Genomic DNA, 22,629 nt, shown 5'->3' on the forward strand with positions numbered 1-22,629 from the left:
TACTTCAGTGGTCTCCTTGATCGATCTCCCCTCGTTACACCAATTCTCTATATGCAACCACCGGATGTTACTAAGACTACGTTTGATGAATTGGACATTATTCTTCTAATTAAGACGTTAAGCCATCAAGAGCCCCTGGACCCGACGGTCTAGCTAATGCGACCTGGAAAGTCCATCCATTTGAATGGTCAAGTATTCTAGAAACATTATTCCATGCAATTATTCGATCAGGGCGCTTTCCTCTCTCTTGGTAACAATCTATTATTATACCTATTTTTAAAAAAGGTGACCAGAATAATCCAGGTAACTACCGACCCATTGCCCTTTTGCACATGCCTGGAAAAATCTTTGCCAGACTGATTTTATGTGAATTTAGGAAGTGGCTCAATGATAGCGTTTTAGGTTCACACCAATCGGGTTTCACCAAAGGTATAGGAACTTCTTTAAAAGTAATGATTTTATCTACAATTAAAAAAACAAGCTATCGATAAAAAAACAACCTGTTTTTATAGCACTGGTTGATTTTAGACAGACGTTTGACTGAATCTCGCGCAATCTCTTATAGACAGAACCTTTAAATGCTCAGTGTCCACCACATTTAATCTACTTAATACGTCCATTTTACTCCTGTACGTCCATCAAAGTCAAGTTAACCACTGATGGTATTTTATCAGCATCTATTCCGACTACCACAGGATTGAAACAAGGGTGTATATTTGCTTCTGTGTTATTGAACTTTCATATCAAGGATATAAGCTCAGCCTTTGGCACACTACGCTCCTTCTCTCCAAGGTTGGGTACAGCAGAGGTGGCGAGGCTGCTCTACGCTGGTGATTTGGTCATTCTGGATAGAATCCCGATAGGCCTTCAGGGAAAACTAACTGCTCTCGGCAGCTACGCAGATTCTAATCATCTTATTAAATACCTCCAGATCTAATATTTTGATATTCCACCATTGCTTGCCAAAATGTGGCTACATATTTAATTGGACACTGTGTGATATTCCAGTGAATCAAATATCACAATATGAATATCTTGAGTTAAATCTATACACTCGCCCCTCAGATGAATCCTATAAACTGGAGCTTATAAATAGGATGAAATTCCTCGCAATTCAAGGTAAAGCGCTCCAGCCGAAATAGGGACAATTTTCGGATAAGCCGGCAATAACTTTTACAAGCAGAAAGTCGTTCCCATAATTTCCCATGGTGCACAATCAAAATGTTCTCACCAAGGTGGGAAATGCCAGAAGGTGCATTTTGGAAGGTAATTCTATCTCTGCCCCTCTGTATCCCAATATCTCTTATCAGATATAAGTTGGGCCTAACATCTTTATCAACGATTGCATCCTGGCAATTACTAGCTACGTATAGAACATGTCTCCTCTCCGAGGGATGGAAAACACAATGTCCACTGATCCTCCTGGAGGCTGACATCACACTAGAATTGTTACTAAATCACCCGATAAAGGAAAGAGAAAAATCTGGCTTTGTGATTGGAGGACTACGTGCGATAGCTGTAATTTGGTGCATCAATTTCAAAGCAGGAGCTTTTCTACTTAAACCATTGCATCAAATTCCAGCTACATATTGAAATTCCCAGACCGAGCATACGCCAATGCACTTCTATGCTTTCGACTAAATTTATGCCGAACGAAAGTAAGACTTGAGACAATTTCTAAAAAACCCATCATTGACACCTTAATTAGATTTTGTAACATGACTCGACACAAAGAAACCGTCCAACATCTTATAACGGAATGTTCGTCTTTGGTTGATAAACGAAAATTGGCTTTTTTTTAAACATCTCAAAGAACTTAAATTACGGACATAACAGCAAATGTGGAGCTATGTAGTCAATGCCACTAATGTCTCACTGAATATTGCGGCAAAACAATTTCTCTTAGCCCTAAACCTGCTTGAAAGTAACAGCTTTATTTAATCTCATGATCAATCTTGGAATTACATTTAAAGAAGTGACATATTAAATGTAAAAGGATAAATGATTATAACTACGTATGTGGGGGAAAAGGTAACGATGATAGTGATGCAGCCCCCCTTGCAAATGATCGTCTTTCAATCAACTTCTACAAAGTTATCCTTTTATCTTTTGTAGGTGTTTGATCTCGTAGTTTGAATGGTTGTACCATTGGTTTTATTATTCATGTTTAATAGTATTTTAAGGTCATTTTTTATGTGAATATTCCTTTTATATCTGCTCTTACTGATCTTTATAATATATGTTTTACTAAGCTTTGTTATTCTAAAATTCCAGCACACTAGCAAAGCTGACTAGCCGTCATTTACAGAACAATTCCCTGGTTTAATATCAACCTGTTATCCCAATGTTCTTCTGTTATATAATTTTATTGATGTACATTTTATTGAGGTTGATGATTTAAATTGTAATATCATATGGAAAAGTTGTATGGATGTTAGAAAGGTTTGTCATCAATTGGTCTTACTGAGACATAGTTCACGGCCAGCTCTGTCACGAGCTTTGACACTCTCCTCCCTGATGGCTACAAGATCCTCTCGGCACCCAGATCCTCCCGGTCCAGTGTGGGGGTAGCCCTGATCTTTCCTGAATGGATTCCTGCCTCTATCATTCCCACTCAGACCTACTCATCTTTTGAGTGCCTTGTCTGTAGGCTCTCTCTCTCGCCTACCCATTCTCTTACTGTGGTTACCATCTTCCGTCCTCCTGGTCAAATCACCTCATTTCTCTCTGAGTGGGCAGACCTCTCCTCCTGCCTCCTGGCCTCTACCACTCGACTCCTCCTCCTCGGTGACCTCCAATATACATTTAGACTCTCCTTGCTCCTCTGTACTCTTCTGTGACCTCTGCGATTCCCTCTCCCCGTCAATCCTCCTCTCTGGCCCGACTCACTCTGCAGGGCACACACTCGATGTCTTGATCTCTTCTGACCCCCCCTCTCCATCCCTCTGACCACTCCTCTCTCTTGGAGCGATCACTCCTTCCTCTCCTCTCTCCCTCTCTTCCCCCCTCTCCCTTTCTCCACCCACCCGCCAAGCCTACCCCAACACTGCCACCTACCTTCTCGGGCATCCGGCCCATATAGCATGTGTCAGTTGAGGCTTTTGCCACCACTTTCTCTCCCCTCCCCGTCCACCTTTTGGCTGTCTCACATCCTGACACAGCCCTGTCTCTGCTCTACTCTTCAATTTCTGATACTCTTGATGCTCTTGCCCCTGTCATGAGGATCCATTTGAAGTCCAAAGCCAAGTGCAATTCCTGGTATGACTCGGACCTAGCTACACTTAAATGTAAGTGTAGGGTGGCTGAGAGGAAATGGAGGGCTTCTTGTTCATCCTCTGACAAACTGGCCTGTCACCTGCTCCAAAGGCAATACCGACTCTCTGTCCTCACCAAGAAGAGAGTCCACATTCAAGCTTGTGTCTCTGCGGCATCTAACAACTCGGCCGAACTCTTTAAAATCTGCAAGGAGCTGGCCAACCCTGCTGCAGTCTCTACCCCTCCTATTGCCTCCCAGGCTTTTTGCAATGCCCTTACCTCTCGCTTCATTTAAAAAACCCAGGACATCCTGTGCACCCTCTCCACCCACACCCCTCCTCTACCCTCTCCATCTGTGCTTGCTATGTGCGTACTTATTACGCGCCGGTAGCCCGCGGGCATCAGGGCGCGGGAAACCGAGAAAATCAGAAAACACGGAACACCTCATTAAGATAAGTAGGAAACTTAAGGAAGCGGAGCTCTAGTGCTCATTGAAACAATGAGGTTTTAAGCGATTTCCTAAAGCTCTGATAATTAGCTTCAAGCCGTAATGCCATCGACAGCTTGTTCCAGAGGTCTACTGCTTTCGCCGGGAAGGATTTGCCTTGCCAAAATACGGATTTAGCCCCAGGTCTGTTCAGCGTGCCCCTGTCGGCTGATCTTAGACATCTTCCAGGAGCATAGAAAGAGAAATGTTTTTTGAAATAGCTAGGGGCCTCTCCATATAGGCATCTGTGAACTATAGTCATAGCCTTGAACCTGACTCTTTCCTCCACTCTTAGCCAGTGTAATGCTCTTCTCCCTGTGGACACATGTTCTCTATTATTTATGTTTTTGACTATGCGAACTGCGTCATTTTGTATGACTTGGCACTTTTGAATCTCCCTTTTTGTAGCCCCTAGCAGGAGAGCATTGCCATAGTCAAGTCGCGACAGGATGATGGCCCTAGCGATAGTTGCAGCATTGACTTCATTAATGAAGGGTCTTATTGCTCTCATAAGTCGTAGATAGTAGGTGTTGTTTTTCTGCAGGTATCTTACCTGTACCTCTGCGCCCACTGAGGCCTCTACCATCATCCCGAGAGTTTTAACATGTGGCAACACCGGGATGTTAGCGTCCTTGATGGTGAAGGACTTGTATTCATTCCCTAGTTTACATCTGGCCTGTCGCGTGCCGAAAATCAGCAGCTCTGTTTTGGTATTATTTAAACACATCCAGTGATGTTGCATCCAGTGGTCAATGATGTTATAAACCTCTGAGATTTTAGCACTATCAGTGGTGTAATCACCAGTGAGTTCAAAGATGAGCTGCGTATCATCAGCGTAATTAGTAAAGAAAACGCCGATGTGTTCCAGGAGTTCGCAGAGACTTCTCAGATATAGATTAAACAAGAGAGGTGACAGGCTAGCTTCCTGCGGTACTCCGTAATGGATGAGGGCGGCCTTGGAGAAATTATCACCCCAATGTATTCTAGCGCTCCGATCTTTGAGAAAGGATGACAGCCAAGCCAAAGCCTTGGGGGAACAACCAACAATGTTGGCCAGTGCCTCCTGAAGGAGCTGGTGATCCACCAAATCAAAGGCCGCGCTTAGATCGAGAAGCATGAGAACCCCTGTTTTGCCTTTATCTCTCAGGCCTAACATGTGCGACTGAAGGTCCAGCATAGCAGATTCAGTGCTATGGGCGGCCCTAAAACCTGATTGTTGCTGTTGCTGACCGTCCTTTAGCCACCCTCCCACCATCCTTCTCGTCCTTTCCTGTTTTCTCACCTGACGAGGTCGCTAGACAAGTCCGATCTATGAAAGCCTCGTCAAAACAGGTTCAGCCCTGTGGAGCTGTTCTGATTTTTGCAACCACTCCTTTGCCTCGGGATCCTTCCCCTCCCCTTTGAAGCACTCCTTTGTGCATCCTCTTCTCAAGAAACCCACAGCTGATCCTTCTTATCCAGCTAACTATCGCCCAATTTCCATTCCTCCCTTTCTGGGCAAACTCCTGGAAAAGTTTCCCAACTCTAAGCTTAACCTTCATTCCAATTCGGTTGGCTGTCTCCATGACCACCGGTCTGGCTTCAGAGCTGCCAGAAGCATGGAAACTGCTCTCCTGAACATCCGTGAAGATCTGCTCTCCAACCTTGGCTCTCACATTCCCTCTGTCCTCATCCTCCTCGATCTCTCTTCTACCTTCAACACGGTCAACCAGAAAATCCTGCTCAACCGTCTCTGTGAAAACCTGGGTATCACTGATCAGGCTCTGGCCTGGTTGACCTCTTTCCTCTCAGATCAACCCTCCCAGGTCCAACTTGGGTCCTTCCTTTCATCTATCTTCCTCTCTGCCTGTGGTGTTCCCCAGGGGTCTAACCTCTCGCCCTGGTTTTTCAACCAATACCTGGCAACTCTCGTCCACTGCATTGCCACTTTCTGCTCAAATTTCCAGTGCTACGCTGACGACACTCAACTCATCTTTAGGCTGCCCTCAGCCACCTCCTCTCCCTCTCTCATCTCTGATTGCCTAACTGCCATTCAAGATTGGTGTGCCGCCAATGATCTTTGTCTGAATGCCAGCAAGACGGAGATCCTCCTCATCGGCACACCTTCACCATCCTTTCCCCTCACTCTCTGGCTGGCCTCTCTTGGCCCTCGTCCTACCCCCACCTGCGAGGCTAAGAACCTTGGGGTCATCTTTGACTCCACACTTTCCTCCTCCACCCACATCTCTGAGGTCTCTAAAAAGTCAAACTTCTTACTGCACCTCCTCAGAGGTACTCTGCCTTTCCTCTCTCTCTCTTTCCCCCAGAAGCTTGTGGTCTCCCAAGCTCTGCCTCTCTCTAGGTTGGACTATTGTAACAGCCTCTTTCTAAATCTACCTGCCTCTACTCTCCGCCCTCTGCAACTAATCCAGAACAGGACTGCGAGACGTGTCCTTGGCCTCAAGCCCTGGGATCGTATCTCTCCAGCTCTGAAATCTCTCCATTGTCTCCCAGTGGATGTAAGGATTAAATTCAAAACCGTCTGCATTGTCCACAAGGCTTTCTGGGGCCTCGGTCCAAAATACTTTCAGCTATCCCTCCGCAAGTACCTCCCCTCTCGAGCTCTTCATTCCTCTACCTCTAACTCTCTCAGGGTCAGTCGTTTTTCAAAGAAACGAGCTGGGGTAGATCTGTCTTCGGCTGGGGCCTCCCTCTGGAACAGCCTCCCTGCCACCCTAAAACTTGAGGAGAACCATCATCGGCTTCGGAAGCACCTCAATATCTTCCTCTGATCTGTTCTCTCTTGGCACTGTGCACCTGCCAACCCTCTGTCCTCAGGGCCCAGGTACCTGCTCACCCTGCCACCCTCCTGCACTGCCTCCGGGCCACCCCTTGCACTGGGGCCTGTATCTATACCCATACAGCCCCCCTTTTTCTTCCTGCACGTATCAGACCTACCCTGTCTGCTGCCTTAAACCTAGCACTTGCAGATTTCTGGCTGAGCTACCACTGTTTGTTGCCTTTATTATTTATTTATTTAATATTCATCTCTTTCTCCTCTGCTCTGCACTTTCCACTTCTCCCCCCTTCATTGCACTTTTCCCCTCCTCCCTCTCCCATACACTTGCTCGTTCTCAATGTCACTGGGCCTAGTAAGATCGCGGTTTTGTTCTCCCCTGTTCCCCTTCCTTGTCGCGCTCTGGAACACTTCTGTACGTGCGCGATAGAAATAAAATATCAATATCAAGTGAAATTAAAAAAGTTGAAATATTTCCACTAAAACAATTTGTTAAAAAAAATGTTCTAGAGCTAGACGTGTGTCTCCTTACTCTGAAAGCCACTGCATCTTTCTAAGGAGGTAAAAGTTGTCATCCAAATGGGCTTTGCCCCTCCCCTGGCTCCCCCCAATCTGATGAGTGAACAGTTATTGGACGCTTGGGGCATATGCTCCCAGGCAGTAGAGTGCCATTTCCTGTATCGTCTTATGTCTGCTATGTTTTGGGAGTGCCCACAATCGCCAAGCTCATCCTACATTTTGAGCAGGTGACTCCACACCCTGCCGTAAGTGGGAAACCATCACCCCTGCCTCACCCCTCCTTCCCTACAGGTGATGGCACCTTGATAACGTCCTACTGCCATTCAAGTGCACCCTGCACCTTGCCCTACCGCCTGCCGCTGTGACCGAAGCCTGATCCTCTTTAATGTGTAAGCCATGCACAGTTTCTCAGCACACCGCTATGGCTTTTTCTCTTCTGTTAGTCTTCACAGCGTCGGACAGTTGAGCCACCTCAACCGCGCCCCAACGGAGGGTCTTCGGGGAATTCCCTGAACATGAAGGAGGTGGAAGAGCTGGAGAACCTGACGCGGCAGCTTATGAAGGAGATGGACAACCCACCCCCCATGGAGGCTCACACCACCGGTAAGCAGCCCCTCGGCAGGTGGCCACACGTCTTGCCCCTACTGCTGCCACAAAAGGGAAGCCCCCGCCCCTTGCCCAGCTTGCCCAGTCGTGGGCCAGAAGTGTGCTGGCGGCAAGGTGTTGAATCACAATTACCCAGATAAGTCTTGTCGACCAGTTGTTGGGGGTGCTTACCACAGCTATACATGTACAATCCACTATGTTTAAGTTGATCCGATCCACTATTGATCTGGTTCTGTCTCCTGTCCTATTTCTTAAGTTCTAGGTCCTCCACCCATTTCTCATTTGTGTCCTTCTCTTCCCCCCCCCCCCCACATAGAGTTCTGCGGCTTGTGCCGGAAGCCCCTTTCCCGCACTCAGCCGGCAGTGCGTGCTCTGGAACAGCTCTTCCATGTGGAGTGCTTCACTTGCTTCAAGTGTGAGAAACAGCTGCAGGGGCAACAGTTCTATGATGTGGATGGCAAGCCGTTCTGCGAGGAGTGCTACGCGGTGAGTGGGGGTGCTGAGGAATTCCTCTTGCTTTAGTCATGCTGGTGTGTGCTAGACACTGAGCTTCTTGGGTTCCTCCTCACAGGGCACGCTGGAAAAGTGCAGTGTCTGCAAGAAGACCATCACTGACCGAATGCTGAGGGCAACGGGCAACGCCTACCACCCCCAGTGCTTCACCTGTGTGATGTGCGGCAAGAGCCTGGAAGGGGCACCGTTCATCGTGGACCAGGGGAACCAGCCTCACTGTGTGGAGGATTATCACAGGTAACTGGAGGGGGGGGGAGCAGATGGGGGAGGGTGGCAGGGGTTGAACCGACCGATGGCACTAGCTCTGGGGTCCGGCTCTTCAGATGGTTTGGACAGCCATAGCCATCAGTCAATGTTGAAAGGTCATGGGAGTTGTAGTCCAAAACACCTGGAGAGCCACGGGTTGCAGACCGCTGCATGAGCTGGACCCCATATCCCTCTCCTTGATTAACCTTTAACCTTTAGCCTCTATGTCCATTGAAGGCGGTAGAGGAAGGTCTTGGCCAAGTGCAAAGTTTTGAGGTTCTGTCCTTCTGCACAGGGTCGGACTGGGGCATACAACTGTCTCGGGCACCAATGGAAAAGTTTCCCACAGTTGCAAATGGCTATTCATTCCTTTAGTGACAGATGGAATAGTACCCAAAGGGGAGTTTTTTGATAAAATGTGATGCAAATTGTGGATTTAAAAAATATTTATTAAGCAACGCTAGTCAAATCTACTAGCCGCATAATGAAGTAACTCATCAAACTGGCCCTTATTGGCCAAAAAAGTGGCCCATTTTCACCCAAAAAACTGGCCCACACCGCCATTGTGTATTTTGGGTCAGCCATCAGCCTATTGCCCTATAGGGCAGTCTGCGCCTGCTTCTCCACCTTAGCTTCCACCGCGGCCATCAGATGCAAAGCATCTTGGGAGCCGTATTTTAATAGAATGAGTGGAAACCCTCGGGTCAGCCTATGAAGCCCGCTGACCTCACAGAATCCATGAGTATTGGCCAAGCAGCAAAGACCCCTGGCGTCTCACTGCTTCACCACATCTACTGCCACCTAAGCCAGGCGGCGGAACAGGAACCACAGCGAGAGTTCTATTGGCGAGCTGGTGCTCCTGGAGGCTCGAGCAAACCCTGAGACTCTGCAAGTACACCCCTCTCCCTTTTTCTGGCACTGCTGCCACCAGCACCCTAACCAAGCCATGGGCTTCGTCTGTCTAGGGGCACAGACTGTAGCTCTTCCCTGGCCACCGCCGGTTCTAACCAAGCCATGGCACCCAACTGGAGGAGGGTATATAGTCTTGACTACTCCACAAATTCCCCCACTGCTCTGCCTCAACCATATATCCTCTCAGCCGGGCGCTCTGAAGTGGCATATCAGGAAGCTGGGAGCCTGTCTCTGGCAGGAATAAGATCCAGTGGGAATCAGAGAAGTGGTCGTTGGTCCATATAGAAGCCCTGATCTCTTGTAACTGCTGTGGCCGCATTCTTACTGCTTTTCTGAAGTCCAGACCCTCTCTCACTCCACAGGAAGTACGCCCCTCGCTGCTCGGTGTGTGGTGAGCCCATCATGCCAGAGACGGGCAAAGAAGAGACTGTGCGAGTGGTGGCGCTGGAGAAGAATTTCCACATGAAGTGCTACAAGTGTGAGGTAAAGGCCCTGCCTGTGCGCTGCCTGCCTGTCCGCCTCCCTGTGCCCTGCCTGTTCCCTGCACCCTGTAATGTGCCGGTCTCTCCAACTTCATCCTTCTTCGTTTATACCCCTGCTGTCTCTGCCCTTTCCCCAGTCACTTGTCCGTCTTCTCTTTCATCTCTCCGTGTTTATACCCCTGCTGTCTCTGCCCCTTCCCCAGTCACTTGTCCGTCTTCTCTTTCATCTCTCCGTGTTTATACCCCTGCTGTCTCTGCCCCTTCCCCAGTCACTTGTCCGTCTTCTTTCATCTCTCCTTGTTTATACCCCTGCTGTCTCTGCCCCTTCCCCAGTCACTTGTCCGTCTTCTCTTTCATCTCTCCGTGTTTATACCCCTGCTGTCTCTGCCCCTTCCCCAGTCACTTGTCCGTCTTCTCTTTCATCTCTCCGTGTTTATACCCCTGCTGTCTCTGCCCCTTCCCCAGTCACGTGTCCGTCTTTTTTTATCTCTCCTTGTTTATACCCCTGCTGTCTCTGCCCCTTCCCCAGTCACTTGTCCGTCTTCTCTTTCATCTCTCCTTGTTTATACCCCTGCTGTCTCTGCCCCTTCCCCAGTCACTTGTCCGTCTTCTCTTTCATCTCTCCTTGTTTATACCCCTGCTGTCTCTGCCCCTTCCCCAGTCACTTGTCCGTCTTCTCTTTCATCTCTCCGTGTTTATACCCCTGCTGTCTCTGCCCCTTCCCCAGTCACTTGTCCGTCTTCTTTCATCTCTCCTTGTTTATACCCCTGCTGTCTCTGCCCCTTCCCCAGTCACTTGTCCGTCTTCTCTTTCATCTCTCCGTGTTTATACCCCTGCTGTCTCTGCCCCTTCCCCAGTCACTTGTCCGTCTTCTCTTTCATCTCTCCTTGTTTATACCCCTGCTGTCTCTGCCCCTTCCCCAGTCACTTGTCCGTCTTCTTTCATCTCTCCTTGTTTATACCCCTGCTGTCTCTGCCCCTTCCCCAGTCACTTGTCCGTCTTCTCTTTCATCTCTCCTTGTTTATACCCCTGCTGTCTCTGCCCCTTCCCCAGTCACTTGTCCGTCTTCTTTCATCTCTCCTTGTTTATACCCCTGCTGTCTCTGCCCCTTCCCCAGTCACTTGTCCGTCTTCTCTTTCATCTCTCCGTGTTTATACCCCTGCTGTCTCTGCCCCTTCCCCAGTCACTTGTCCGTCTTCTCTTTCATCTCTCCGTGTTTATACCCCTGCTGTCTCTGCCCCTTCCCCAGTCACGTGTCCGTCTTTTTTTATCTCTCCTTGTTTATACCCCTGCTGTCTCTGCCCCTTCCCCAGTCACTTGTCCGTCTTCTCTTTCATCTCTCCTTGTTTATACCCCTGCTGTCTCTGCCCCTTCCCCAGTCACTTGTCCGTCTTCTCTTTCATCTCTCCTTGTTTATACCCCTGCTGTCTCTGCCCCTTCCCCAGTCACTTGTCCGTCTTCTCTTTCATCTCTCCGTGTTTATACCCCTGCTGTCTCTGCCCCTTCCCCAGTCACTTGTCCGTCTTCTTTCATCTCTCCTTGTTTATACCCCTGCTGTCTCTGCCCCTTCCCCAGTCACTTGTCCGTCTTCTCTTTCATCTCTCCGTGTTTATACCCCTGCTGTCTCTGCCCCTTCCCCAGTCACTTGTCCGTCTTCTCTTTCATCTCTCCTTGTTTATACCCCTGCTGTCTCTGCCCCTTCCCCAGTCACTTGTCCGTCTTCTTTCATCTCTCCTTGTTTATACCCCTGCTGTCTCTGCCCCTTCCCCAGTCACTTGTCCGTCTTCTCTTTCATCTCTCCGTGTTTATACCCCTGCTGTCTCTGCCCCTTCCCCAGTCACTTGTCCGTCTTCTCTTTCATCTCTCCTTGTTTATACCCCTGCTGTCTCTGCCCCTTCCCCAGTCACTTGTCCGTCTTCTTTCATCTCTCCTTGTTTATACCCCTGCTGTTTCTGCCCCTTCCCCAGTCACTTGTCCCTCTTCTCTTTCATCTCTCCGTGTTTATACCCCTGCTGTCTCTGCCCCTTCCCCAGTCACTTGTCCGTCTTCTCTTTCATCTGTGTTTATATCCCTGTTGTCTCTGCCCCTTCCCCAGTCACTTGTCCGTCTTCTCTTTCATCTCTCCGTGTTTATACCCCTGCTGTCTCTGCCCCTTCCCCAGTCACTTGTCCCTCTTCTCTTTCATCTCTCCGTGTTTATACCCCTGCTGTCTCTGCCCCTTCCCCAGTCACTTGTCCGTCTTCTCTTTCATCTCTCCGTGTTTATACCCCTGCTGTCTCTGCCCCTTCCCCAGTCACTTGTCCGTCTTCTTTCATCTCTCCTTGTTTATACCCCTGCTGTCTCTGCCCCTTCCCCAGTCACTTGTCCGTCTTCTCTTTCATCTCTCCGTGTTTATACCCCTGCTGTCTCTGCCCCTTCCCCAGTCACTTGTCCGTCTTCTCTTTCATCTCTCCTTGTTTATACCCCTGCTGTCTCTGCCCCTTCCCCAGTCACTTGTCCGTCTTCTTTCATCTCTCCTTGTTTATACCCCTGCTGTCTCTGCCCCTTCCCCAGTCACTTGTCCGTCTTCTCTTTCATCTCTCCGTGTTTATACCCCTGCTGTCTCTGCCCCTTCCCCAGTCACTTGTCCGTCTTCTCTTTCATCTCTCCTTGTTTATACCCCTGCTGTCTCTGCCCCTTCCCCAGTCACTTGTCCGTCTTCTTTCATCTCTCCTTGTTTATACCCCTGCTGTTTCTGCCCCTTCCCCAGTCACTTGTCCCTCTTCTCTTTCATCTCTCCGTGTTTATACCCCTGCTGTCTCTGCCCCTTCCCCAGTCACTTGTCCGTCTTCTCTTTCATCTGTGTTTATATCCCTGTTGTCTCTGCCCCTTCCCCAGTCACTTGTCCGTCTTCTCTTTCATCTCTCCTTGTTTATACCCCTGCTGTCTCTGCCCCCTCCCCATTACTGAGTCTTGCCAACCCTTATGGATGGTTGTCATAGACTCATATCTTAGACTCGCCTGCCATCTAGTGGCCGACTCCAGAACAGTCTTTGGGAGATTATGAATTGCTGCCATGCGATGGCTGCTTTGAGGGTCTTGGGTGGGCATAAGTTTAGGGTGGTCTGTGCAGTGACTGGGCCGAGCCCTCCCCAGCTTCAGTGTTTCACGCGTTGTTTCAGCAAGTCTTGCTGGGGCTTTGCAATGCCCTTTGCCCCCAGAGGGACCTCCGCTTTCCCAGAGCGAAGGAATGTCTCTGGGCTCCGCGTTAGCACCTGTTGTGCCTGAAGGAGGGACTTTGGGGCACTTTTGTTTGCTCTTTGGGTGCGGGTGGACTTTGCGCCAGAGAGTTAAGATAAGTATTTGCACATCTCGCGGCCAAGGCGAGGGAGCTGTTTGCAAACAGTACCAGGGATTCTGCTGCACCCAGTGGTGGAAATGGAACAAATGTGGTGGGGGATCCCACAACACAAGGGCCCGGGTGGGGTAGGAGTTGGGGGCGTGGTCTAGAGGGGGCGGGGCTCGTGGTGGAAATCCAGCAATGCTGAAATACTAAAAACAAAAAAGCATTGCCTTTTACCACGGCTTTGGCACTGGTGTGTAACGCACAATGCTCGCTACATGTACAACTGATTCCTTGCATGTAGCGAGCATTGTGCGTTACACACCAGTGCCAAAGTCGTAGTAAAAGGCATTGCTGCCGCGCGGGCGTTTTTTTTAAAAGTTTTCCAGCGTGGTTCATGGGCTTGGAGCGGCTGACTCTGGCCGGATCCCAAGATCCGGCCACACATCCGGAGCCGGATCTCGGATCCGCCAAGAGCCGGCCCAATCGCCAGCGCTGGCTGCATCGGGTTTGTTTTCCGTGATGGGGTGGTGGGGTGGCGGGCAGGGAGTGTGGGGGGGGCAGCTTTCATTTGTCACCTGCACCCAGGCAGCCGCTGCATCGGGGCTCCCTCACGCAGGGTGCTCCATGATCACGCCCCTCCCTGGCCCCAGACTGACCCTTGCCATTCATTGGGGCTGAACCCCCAACACTTGCCTGTCCCTCACTGTTGGATCTGAGCCTGACGTGCAGGCCACGCTCCCGTCCTTACCGCAGCCCCTGCCACCCAACCCCCCCGTTCCTTGTCTTGACCCAGTGTTCTAGAATCCGGCAAGCAGTCACACGCCCCCCCAGCCCTCCAGTGGACCCCTCAGCTGTACAATACATGCTTCACTTCAGACAAGGCGCTCTATGTCACCCTTCCCACATTGAAGGAAGGCTGCCTTTCCCATCACTACAAGGCAAAGAGAGCTTGTCCAACATCCCAACTGCTCACCCCCAAAATACTCTCTACTATACCGTCCTGGCCCCCCTCCCCATCACACCTCCTACCACCCCCATCTCTGCCTGACTGATGCTTTTTTGTGGCTGGGGATTTTTCATAGAATTCTTTGCTTGGAATCTGCTGTCACCTTGTGGCCAGTCCTCCAATAGTCTTTGACAAACTCTGAAATTGATCAGCTGTTGGTATGGTATGGTAATGTTTATTTGTATAGCGCCCATACATAATGCAAGTGTTTCGAAGCGTTCAAGGAGGCGGGGAGCAAGGGGAGAAAAACAGCAATTCAGAGCCCTTGAATTTCAGAACTATCCATGTCTGCAAAGGCAGAGTAAGTGCATAAATACAATTAACAGTGTAAATAACAGCAAATGGGTCTGATGATGATTCTGCAGTTTTTCCAAGAGCATTGAGGTGCCACCATGCAGGAGGGGAGACTGGGGAGAAATGATAGACTATCTACGAGGCATGGTGCGTTCCGATTGTTAGCATGTGCCACACCTAGATGGAATTCCTAAGTTTAGCCTGCGTTGCATTTAGATAGTAATGTGATTCAATGATTGACATACGATTCGCCGGCCAAGCCTGGACAAGCGTGCAATCCTGAATCAATAACCAACCCACTAACAATTCCACCCCTCTGCATACACCTCTCAAACTCTAAACAAACACAACCACAACTCTATAACACAACAAACCGCACAAACTTCACTACACTGCAAAAACAAAAGAAACACACAGACTCGCACAACAGTACACAACGACTACTGGCCGCAAACACCCCAGGCCCAGCCAACGGACCCACCGGGCTGAGGCCACTAACAGCACATCACTGCTCTCTTGCACTTTTCCTGCTTCCTCCCACTAACGCAACCTCCTTTCCTCTTTCAGAGCCACCAGAGCGCCAGGGGACCACACCAGTGGTGATAGTACGCAGTACAAATATCCTTTAACATTTACAAGTACACAGAAGGTACAGGGGAGGGGGGCACAAGTGCAGGGGGGGGCAAGTGTGCCCAGTTAGTCAGAAACTGGTGAGTGCTGAGAGATGCCATTCTCATGGGTAATTGACCAAGGGGAGTAGCAATGAGGCAAGTGCGAGAGGACTGGCAAGGGTGCCGGGCACCTGTGAGACTCTGAGGTACACCCGACGGCCAGTCGGCATGCTGTGTGTAAAGGGAGAGAGAGAGGGATAGAGCGGAGAGGGAGGTTAGCAGGGCGGAGGGAGAGAGAAGGAAGAGGAGAAGAGGAAGGTTAGCAGGATAGAGGGAGAGAGAAGGCAGAGAGAAGAGGAAGGTTAGAAGGGTAGAGGGAGAGAGAAGGCAGAGGAGAAGAGGAAGGTTAGCAGGGTAGAGGGAGAGAGAAGGAAGAGGAGAATAGGAAGGTTAGCAGGGTAGAGGGAGAGAGAAGGCAGAGAGAAGAGGAAGGTTAGCAGGGTAGAGGGAGAGAGAAGGCAGAGGAGAAGAGGAAGGTTAGCAGGGTAGAGGCAGAGAGAAGGACGAGGAGAAGAGGAAGGTTAGCAGGGTAGAGGGAGAGAGAAGGCAGAGGAGAAGAGGAAGGTTAGCAGGGTAGAGGGAGAGAGAAGGAAGAGGAGAAGAGGAAGGTTAGCAGGGTAGAGGGAGAGAGAAGGCAGAGAGAAGAGGAAGGTTAGCAGGGTAGAGGGAGAGAGAAGGCAGAGGAGTAGAGGAAGGTTAGCAGGGTAGAGGTAGAGATAAGGAAGAGAAGAGGAAGGTTAGCAGGGTAGAGGGAGAGAGAAGGCAGAGGAGAAGAGGAAGGTTAACAGGGTAGAGGGAGAGAGAAGGCAGAGGAGAAGAGGAAGGTTAGCAGGGTAGAGGGAGAGAGAAGGCAGAGGAGAAGAGGAAGGTTAGCAGGGTAGAGGGAGAGAGAAGGAAGAGGAGAAGAGGAAGGCTAGAAGGGTAGAGGGAGAGAGAAGGCAGAGGAGAAGAGGAAGGTTAGCAGGGTAGAGGGAGAGAGAAGGCAGAGGAGAAGAGGAGGGTTAGCAGGGTAGAGGGAGAGAGAAGGCAGAGGAGAAGAGGAAGGTTAGCAGGGTAGAGGGAGAGAGAAGGCAGAGGAGAAGAGGAAGGTTAGCAGGGTAGAGGGAGAGAGAAGGCAGAGGAGAAGAGGAAGGTTAGCAGGGTAGAGGGAGAGAGAAGGCAGAGGAGAAGAGGAAGGTTAGCAGGGTAGAGGGAGAGAGAAGGCAGAGGAGAAGAGGAAGGTTAGCAGGGTAGAGGGAGAGAGAAGGAAGAGAAGAGGAAGGTAAGCAGGGTAGAGGGAGAGAGAAGGAAGAGGAAGGTTAGCAGGGTAGAGGGAGAGAGAAGGCAGAGGAGAAGAGGAAGGTTAACAGGGTAGAGGGAGAGAGAAGGCAGAGGAGAAGAGGAAGGTTAGCAGGGGAGAGAGAAGGAAGAGGAAGGTTAGCAGGGTAGAGGGAGAGAGAAGGCAGAGGAGAAGAGGAAGGTTAGCAGGGTAGAGGGAGAGAGAAGGCAGAGGAGAAGAAGGTTAGGGTAGAGGGAGAGAGAAGGCAGAGGAGAAGAGGAAGGTTAGCAGGGTAGAGGGAGAGAGAAGGAAGAGGAAGGTTAGCAGGGTAGAGGGAGAGAGAAGGCAGAGGAGAAGAGGAAGGTTAGCAGGGTAGAGGGAGAGAGAAGGCAGAGGAGAAGAGGAAGGTTAGCAGGGTAGAGAAATAGAGAAGGAAGAGGAGAAGAGGAAGGTTAGCAGGGTAGAGGGAGAGAGAAGGCAGAGGAGAAGAGGAAGGTTAGCAGGGTAGAGAGAGAGAGAGAGAAGGAAGAGGAGAAGAGGAAGGTTAGCAGGGTAGAGAAATAGAGAAGGAAGAGGAGAAGAGGAAGGTTAGCAGGGTAGAGGGAGAGAGAAGGCAGAGGAGAAGAGGAAGGTTAGCAGGGTAGAGGGAGAGAGAAGGCAGATGAGAAGAGGAAGGTTAGCAGGGTAGAGAGATAGAGAAGGAAGAGGAGAAGAGGAAGGTTAGCAGGGTAGAGGGAGAGAGAAGGCAGAGGAGAAGAGGAAGGTTAGCAGGGTAGAGAGAGAAGGAAGAGGAGAAGAGGAAGGTTAGCAGGGTAGAGGGAGAGAGAAGGCAGAGGAGAAGAGGAGGGTTAGCAGGGTAGAGGGAGAGAGAAGGCAGAGGAGAAGAGGAAGGTTAGCAGGGTAGAGGGAGAGAGAAGGCAGAGGAGAAGAGGAGGGTTAGCAGGGTAGAGGGAGAGAGAAGGCAGAGGAGAAGAGGAAGGTTAGCAGGGTAGAGGGAGCGAGAAGGAAGACGAGAAGAGGAAGGTTAGCAGGGTAGAGGGAGAGAGAAGGCAGAGGAGAAGAGGAAGGTTAGCAGGGTAGAGAGATAGAGAAGGAAGAGGAGAAGAGGAAGGTTAGCAGGGTAGAGGGAGAGAGAAGGCAGAGGAGAAGAGGAAGGTTAGCAGGGTAGAGAGAGAGAGAGAAGGAAGAGGAGAAGAGGAAGGTTAGCAGGGTAGAGGGAGAGAGAAGGCAGAGGAGAAGAGGAGGGTTAGCAGGGTAGAGGGAGAGAGAAGGCAGAGGAGAAGAGGAAGGTTAGCAGGGTAGAGGGAGAGAGAAGGCAGAGGAGAAGAGGAGGGTTAGCAGGGTAGAGGGAGAGAGAAGGCAGAGGAGAAGAGGAAGGTTAGCAGGGTAGAGGGAGCGAGAAGGAAGACGAGAAGAGGAAGGTTAGCAGGGTAGAGGGAGAGAGAAGGCAGAGGAGAAGAGGAATGTCTTTAGAAGTTTACTCAACTTAAGGAGATCGGGCTCAAGACAGAGGGCGGCAGCGAGGCTTTTCCAGAGGGAGGCCCCTGCTGAGGATGAAGATTTCCCTCCAAATCTTTGCTTGGAGAACCGACTCACTCGCAGAAGGTTAGAGGTAGATGAGCCCCAGAAGGCCCCATGGACTATGCAGAGGGTCTTGAACTTAATCCTTGCAGCCATGGGGAGCTAGTAGAAGGATTTTAGGGCCCGAGAGATGCAGTCCTTGGGCTTCAGGCCAAGGATAAGGCTTGCGGTTCTGTTCTGGAAGAGAGGCAGAGGGCACAAAGCAGAGGAAGGGAGGTTAAGAAAGAGGGTGTTGAAGTAGTCCAGCCTTGAGAGAACCAGAGCTCTGGAGACAGTGAGCTTCTGGTGGAAGGAGAGGAAAGGAAGACTACCTCTGAGGAGGTGGAGCTGGTAGTTGGACTTTTTAGAGATGTCTGAAATTTGGTTGGAGAAGGAGAGAGTGGAGTTGAAGATGAGCCCAAGATTTTTTATTTATTTAAATGTATAGAGCACGCAGACATCCCTTAGACATTGAAGCGCTGTTACATGTGATGAGCTTAGTTACATGAAGCCTGTGAATGACCTTTGGAATCAATGCAAACTTAATACATACATTATATATTACAGGCAGACATATTGATATCATTGTAAACAGATATCACCTAGTCAGGGTTAGGTGAAGAGTACAGTCTTGACAGCTCTACGGAAGGCAATGTGGGGGTTTCAACTCCTAGCGATGCTGGGAGGGCATTCCATTGCAGGGCTGCCAAGTAGGGGAAGCTAGCGCTTCCTGCATTGACTGGCTTGATTTTGGGGACTGTGAGCATGTTGGAGTAGGGTGTTGTAGTTGGTCTGGAAGATGCACCTCTGGGGGTTCTTTGGGATAGTTGGAGGGGGGCTGTTTGGTTGACACATTTGTGGGTAGGAGCAAGGGTTTTAAAGAGGGCGTGCTCTTTGACGGGTAGCCAGTGAGCCTGTTTTCTGGCGGCAGATATATGTTCCCTTCTGGGGATGCCTATAGCTGCGCGGAGGGCGCTGTTATGGATTATCTGTAGCTTCTCCATATTGTTTACTGACGTGTTCCAAAAAGGACATTACAGTAGTCGAGTCTTGGCCCATTTATCGCTCTGGCAATGGTAAGGCAATTGTCCTTGGATAGGAATAGTCTGGCTGCATTTAGTAGTATGGCGTGGTTTGCTGCGGCAGAAGCGATGGCATTCACTTGCCTGGTCATAGATGGGTTTGAGTCTAGGTATACTCAGTGTTTTTACTGTTTCGGAGACTGACATTTTGATGTCAATAGTGAAATGGCTGAATTGGTTATTGAGTTTCTTTAGCGTTTCAGTGACTCCAATCAGGAGAAGCTCAGTAGTCTTGTCACTGTTGAGGCATAGCCCGTTCACACTCATCCAGGCTTCGATGGTTGTGTATACAGCATTGAGGGTCCTGGAGTTGGATTCATAATTGCCGTTAGCGGAAGGAGGTCTTGAGTATCGTCCGCGTAACGGTCGTAGGAGGTACATAATGAGTCCAAGATGGGAAAGAGCGGTCTGGTGAATATGTTGTAAAGAGTGGGCGCGATGCAGGAACCTTGTGGTATTCCACTTGAGATGAGAGTAGGGAGGCAGAGCTAAGTTGGAGAAAACATGCGTGGCCCTACTTTGCAAGAATGATGTGATCCATGAGGTGGCATTGAGTGGGAAGTTGGCTGTCGATGTCAGGTGGTGGCAGAGGACGTTGTGAACAAGATCTAAAGCCGCGGATAGGTCTAGCAGTAGAAGTAAATCAAGTTTACCCGAATCCCTTGCGTCATCATTTGGTTTTTAGATCAAGAAGGGCTGTTTTTGTGCCGTGCCCCGGGCGAAACCCATATTGACGCAGCCCCAGGAGTCTATTCTTCTCAATGAATTGTTGCCTCGCAGGTGGGTACGGGCGCAGGGCCAAGGGCGGCCGGCCAGAGAGAGAGTGGGAAAGTGGGAGCGTAATTGGGATTTCTACAACACACTGCTTACAAGAATGTTTACCCTATTTGATGACGAGTGTCTTGCTTGTCTGGGCTTCCAGCGCAGTTCGACAACTTGTGCAAATCTGCCATAATGGCAGAAGACACACTATATGAGACTATTTGATGATACTTAGGAAATGGACACAATCTATGCTGGGAACCGACCCCTACCTTGGTGGGGCAGTGGGGTGATCTAGAGTGATGTTGGTGGCACTGAGGGGTGGAGGCCCAACCTCACGGGAACATACCTAGGGCAGCCGGGACACCTGCAGGAGGGACTAACACAGTTACGCTGATTTGCATAACAGCAAAGAGCTTGCTAGGATATGGGAATTGGCACATGGTGATCCAAGCAGTAAACTCTTATGAACAATGTTTGCAAACTAGACCCTCTGCTTTCATGACTCATGCTCTGCATAGGCCATGCCTGTGAGGAGGTCCAGAGACTGCAGCCACAGCGTGATGGCAAAGGGGCGTCAAGTGACTCTATAAAAGCTGTTCTAATTATTGTACCTCCCAACCTTTACTGTACCTCTCCTTACTGAACACTCCCTTCTAGTACTGTATCTTTCTTCACCGTTCTTCCCCCACCCTTACACCATCCCCACCGTTACTTTTTTGCTGCTGTGCCTCCCACCCTTTCTGTGCCTCTCCGACTGTACCACCCACCATCAGTATAACTGTCCTAACTGTACCCCCCAACCTTTACTCTCTCCCTCCAGGACTGTGGGAAACCTCTCTCCATTGAAGCGGATGAAAGCGGTTGTTACCCACTAGATGGCCACGTCCTCTGCATCAAATGCCACACGACCCGTGTCAAGGCCTCACGCTGAGCTTCCACCCCTGGTGTACACCCTAGACCATCCAGGCCACACTGTGGTCCCGTGTGCCAGTGGAACAATTCTGCATTTGCCTTTCGTAAACACAGGGGCATGCATAGCCCTGTGCCAGCAGACACGTGCACCTCCTTCCTAGCAGTGGTGCACACATCCAGTTTCTGCAATAGGAGAACAGTTCCTGCCTCCCTCTCTGTGCCAGCAATGTGCGGACTCCTTGCTTTCTCTTGCATTATAATGGTTCACTCCTCCCTTCCCCACTGCAGCAACCATTCCTGTTCACCTTTCCTATGCTCCATTCCTGCAACGTGGGACCACTATAGCCACTTCCTGTCATGAACATGGTCCATTCATGCAATGTGGGACTACTCTGCCCAATTCCTGTCCCTGTAAAGCTCAATTCCTGCACTGTGGGATTGCACCAGCCACTTCCTGTCCTTTACAGTGCTCCCTTCCTGCAACATGGGACCACTATAGCCACTTCCTGTCATGAACATGGTCCATTCATCAAATGTGGGACTACTCTGCCCAATTCCTGTCCCTGTAAAGCTCAATTCCTGCACTGTGGGATTGCTCCAGCCACTTCCCGTCCTAGTAATGCTTCATTCCTGCAACATGCGACCACTATAGCCACTTCCTGTCATATTTATACTGGTCCATTGTTGCAATGTGCAACCGCTTTGGCCACTTCTGTCATTCTAAGGGTTCATTGCTACTGCCTGCATACAGCTGATCATTCCTTTTATGTTTGTGCAGCCGCTACCCCACTACTTCTTACATGTAATTCCTAAAGTGCAGGAAGAGCAACTGCACCTCTGCTAAAGTTTCATTCCGTCTCTTTTTGGAGCAGTTGCGCCGCCCTCCGCTGCTGTGACCACCCTGCATCTAATACCCCGTTTCATGCGGTGATGCAGGAACACTGTGTTGCTGATGCAGGTCCCAAGCTCTTGCCTGTGGTGGTGGCGGTGGCGCAGGGTCTGCTGAGGTGATCTCCGGGTGGTCTGTCTTGGTGCTGCTGGATACCCAGAGGTGGCTCTGCACCTCTGGAGGACCCCAGCTGTGTATTGCTTCAAGCTTCCCAAATGCATCGGATCTCTATGCAAACGCCCGCACACCTTTTACCCCTCTGTTGCTTGAGCAACGCCTCAGCCTCTGCTTGTGGGCACCTGACGTGCAGGGGGAACAACTCGCACCCGAGTTTGCAGCGATGACTTTGCGACTGGAACTTGTGCGAGTGACTGATTTTGTTTTATGCTTTTATTTTGTTCAATTTTTTGCTGCTCTTTCTATATCAATTGCCAAGACTTCAGGTAGAGATGAGCACTACACGTTTCTGGAAGCTCTAGACCCAGTGATGGCTCGAGAGTTCCCCTCCCTTGGTCAGTCTGGGGTGGAGTCCTCTGTAACCTGTTTGAGAAAGCAGACGGAAAAGTGTACTGGGGTGTCCTCCCCTTGTATATAAATCAAATAAAGGTCTTTTCTTTAATCCTTTGTGTCCTGGTGTTTATTGAGGCCCCTCTGGCACAGCATCCACTACTCAAAGCCCAGAATGCATTAGCGACCCAGACCTACCTCTTTCATACTGAGTCCATGACCCAGCCTCGTGAGTGGAGTGTGTGACTGCATGTTTTGCTGTGTGACCCGGATTTAGATTTATGCTGTACTTAAGAGCCATCTAGTGGTTGGTCCAGAGAATTACCAAAAGGGAATGACATGGGGTAGCCAATCGGACGCCCTGTACCTCCCACAATGGCCCCTTCAGTAGCCAGGATTTCTTGCCACGGAGGCCCTGCACATTGTGCCTGTCGGCCTAGGTCAGGTGGCCTCACAATAAACGAATATATATTTATTTTTTTGAGCTTGTGACTCTATTTGGATTCACGGACTGTCGGCCATCGAGTGATTTGCTTGGAGTATTTCATTTTTTTTTCAAATTTG

General features: G+C 50.0%; 1 protein-coding gene across 3 annotated transcripts in view; it reads left to right on the forward strand.

The window, feature by feature from the left end:
- Positions 1-22,177, forward strand: part of ZYX (zyxin) — a 129,352-nt gene extending 107,175 nt beyond the window's left edge. For all 3 annotated transcript variants that reach the window (XM_069650311.1, XM_069650312.1, XM_069650310.1), the window contains exons 6-10: positions 7,481-7,640; positions 7,960-8,129; positions 8,215-8,393; positions 9,677-9,797; positions 20,578-22,177. In XM_069650311.1, coding sequence (XP_069506412.1) covers positions 7,481-7,640; positions 7,960-8,129; positions 8,215-8,393; positions 9,677-9,797; positions 20,578-20,688 — 741 coding nt within the window. In that variant the 3' untranslated portion in view covers positions 20,689-22,177. The remainder of the gene's footprint in view (positions 1-7,480; positions 7,641-7,959; positions 8,130-8,214; positions 8,394-9,676; positions 9,798-20,577) is intronic.
- The last annotated feature ends 452 nt before the right edge of the window (positions 22,178-22,629 follow it).

The sequence above is a fragment of the Ambystoma mexicanum genome, chromosome 3p, assembly GCF_040938575.1.
Source record: "Ambystoma mexicanum isolate Mex_15411 chromosome 3p, UKY_AmexF1_1, whole genome shotgun sequence".
In the NCBI taxonomy this organism is placed as follows: Eukaryota; Metazoa; Chordata; class Amphibia; order Caudata; family Ambystomatidae; genus Ambystoma; species Ambystoma mexicanum.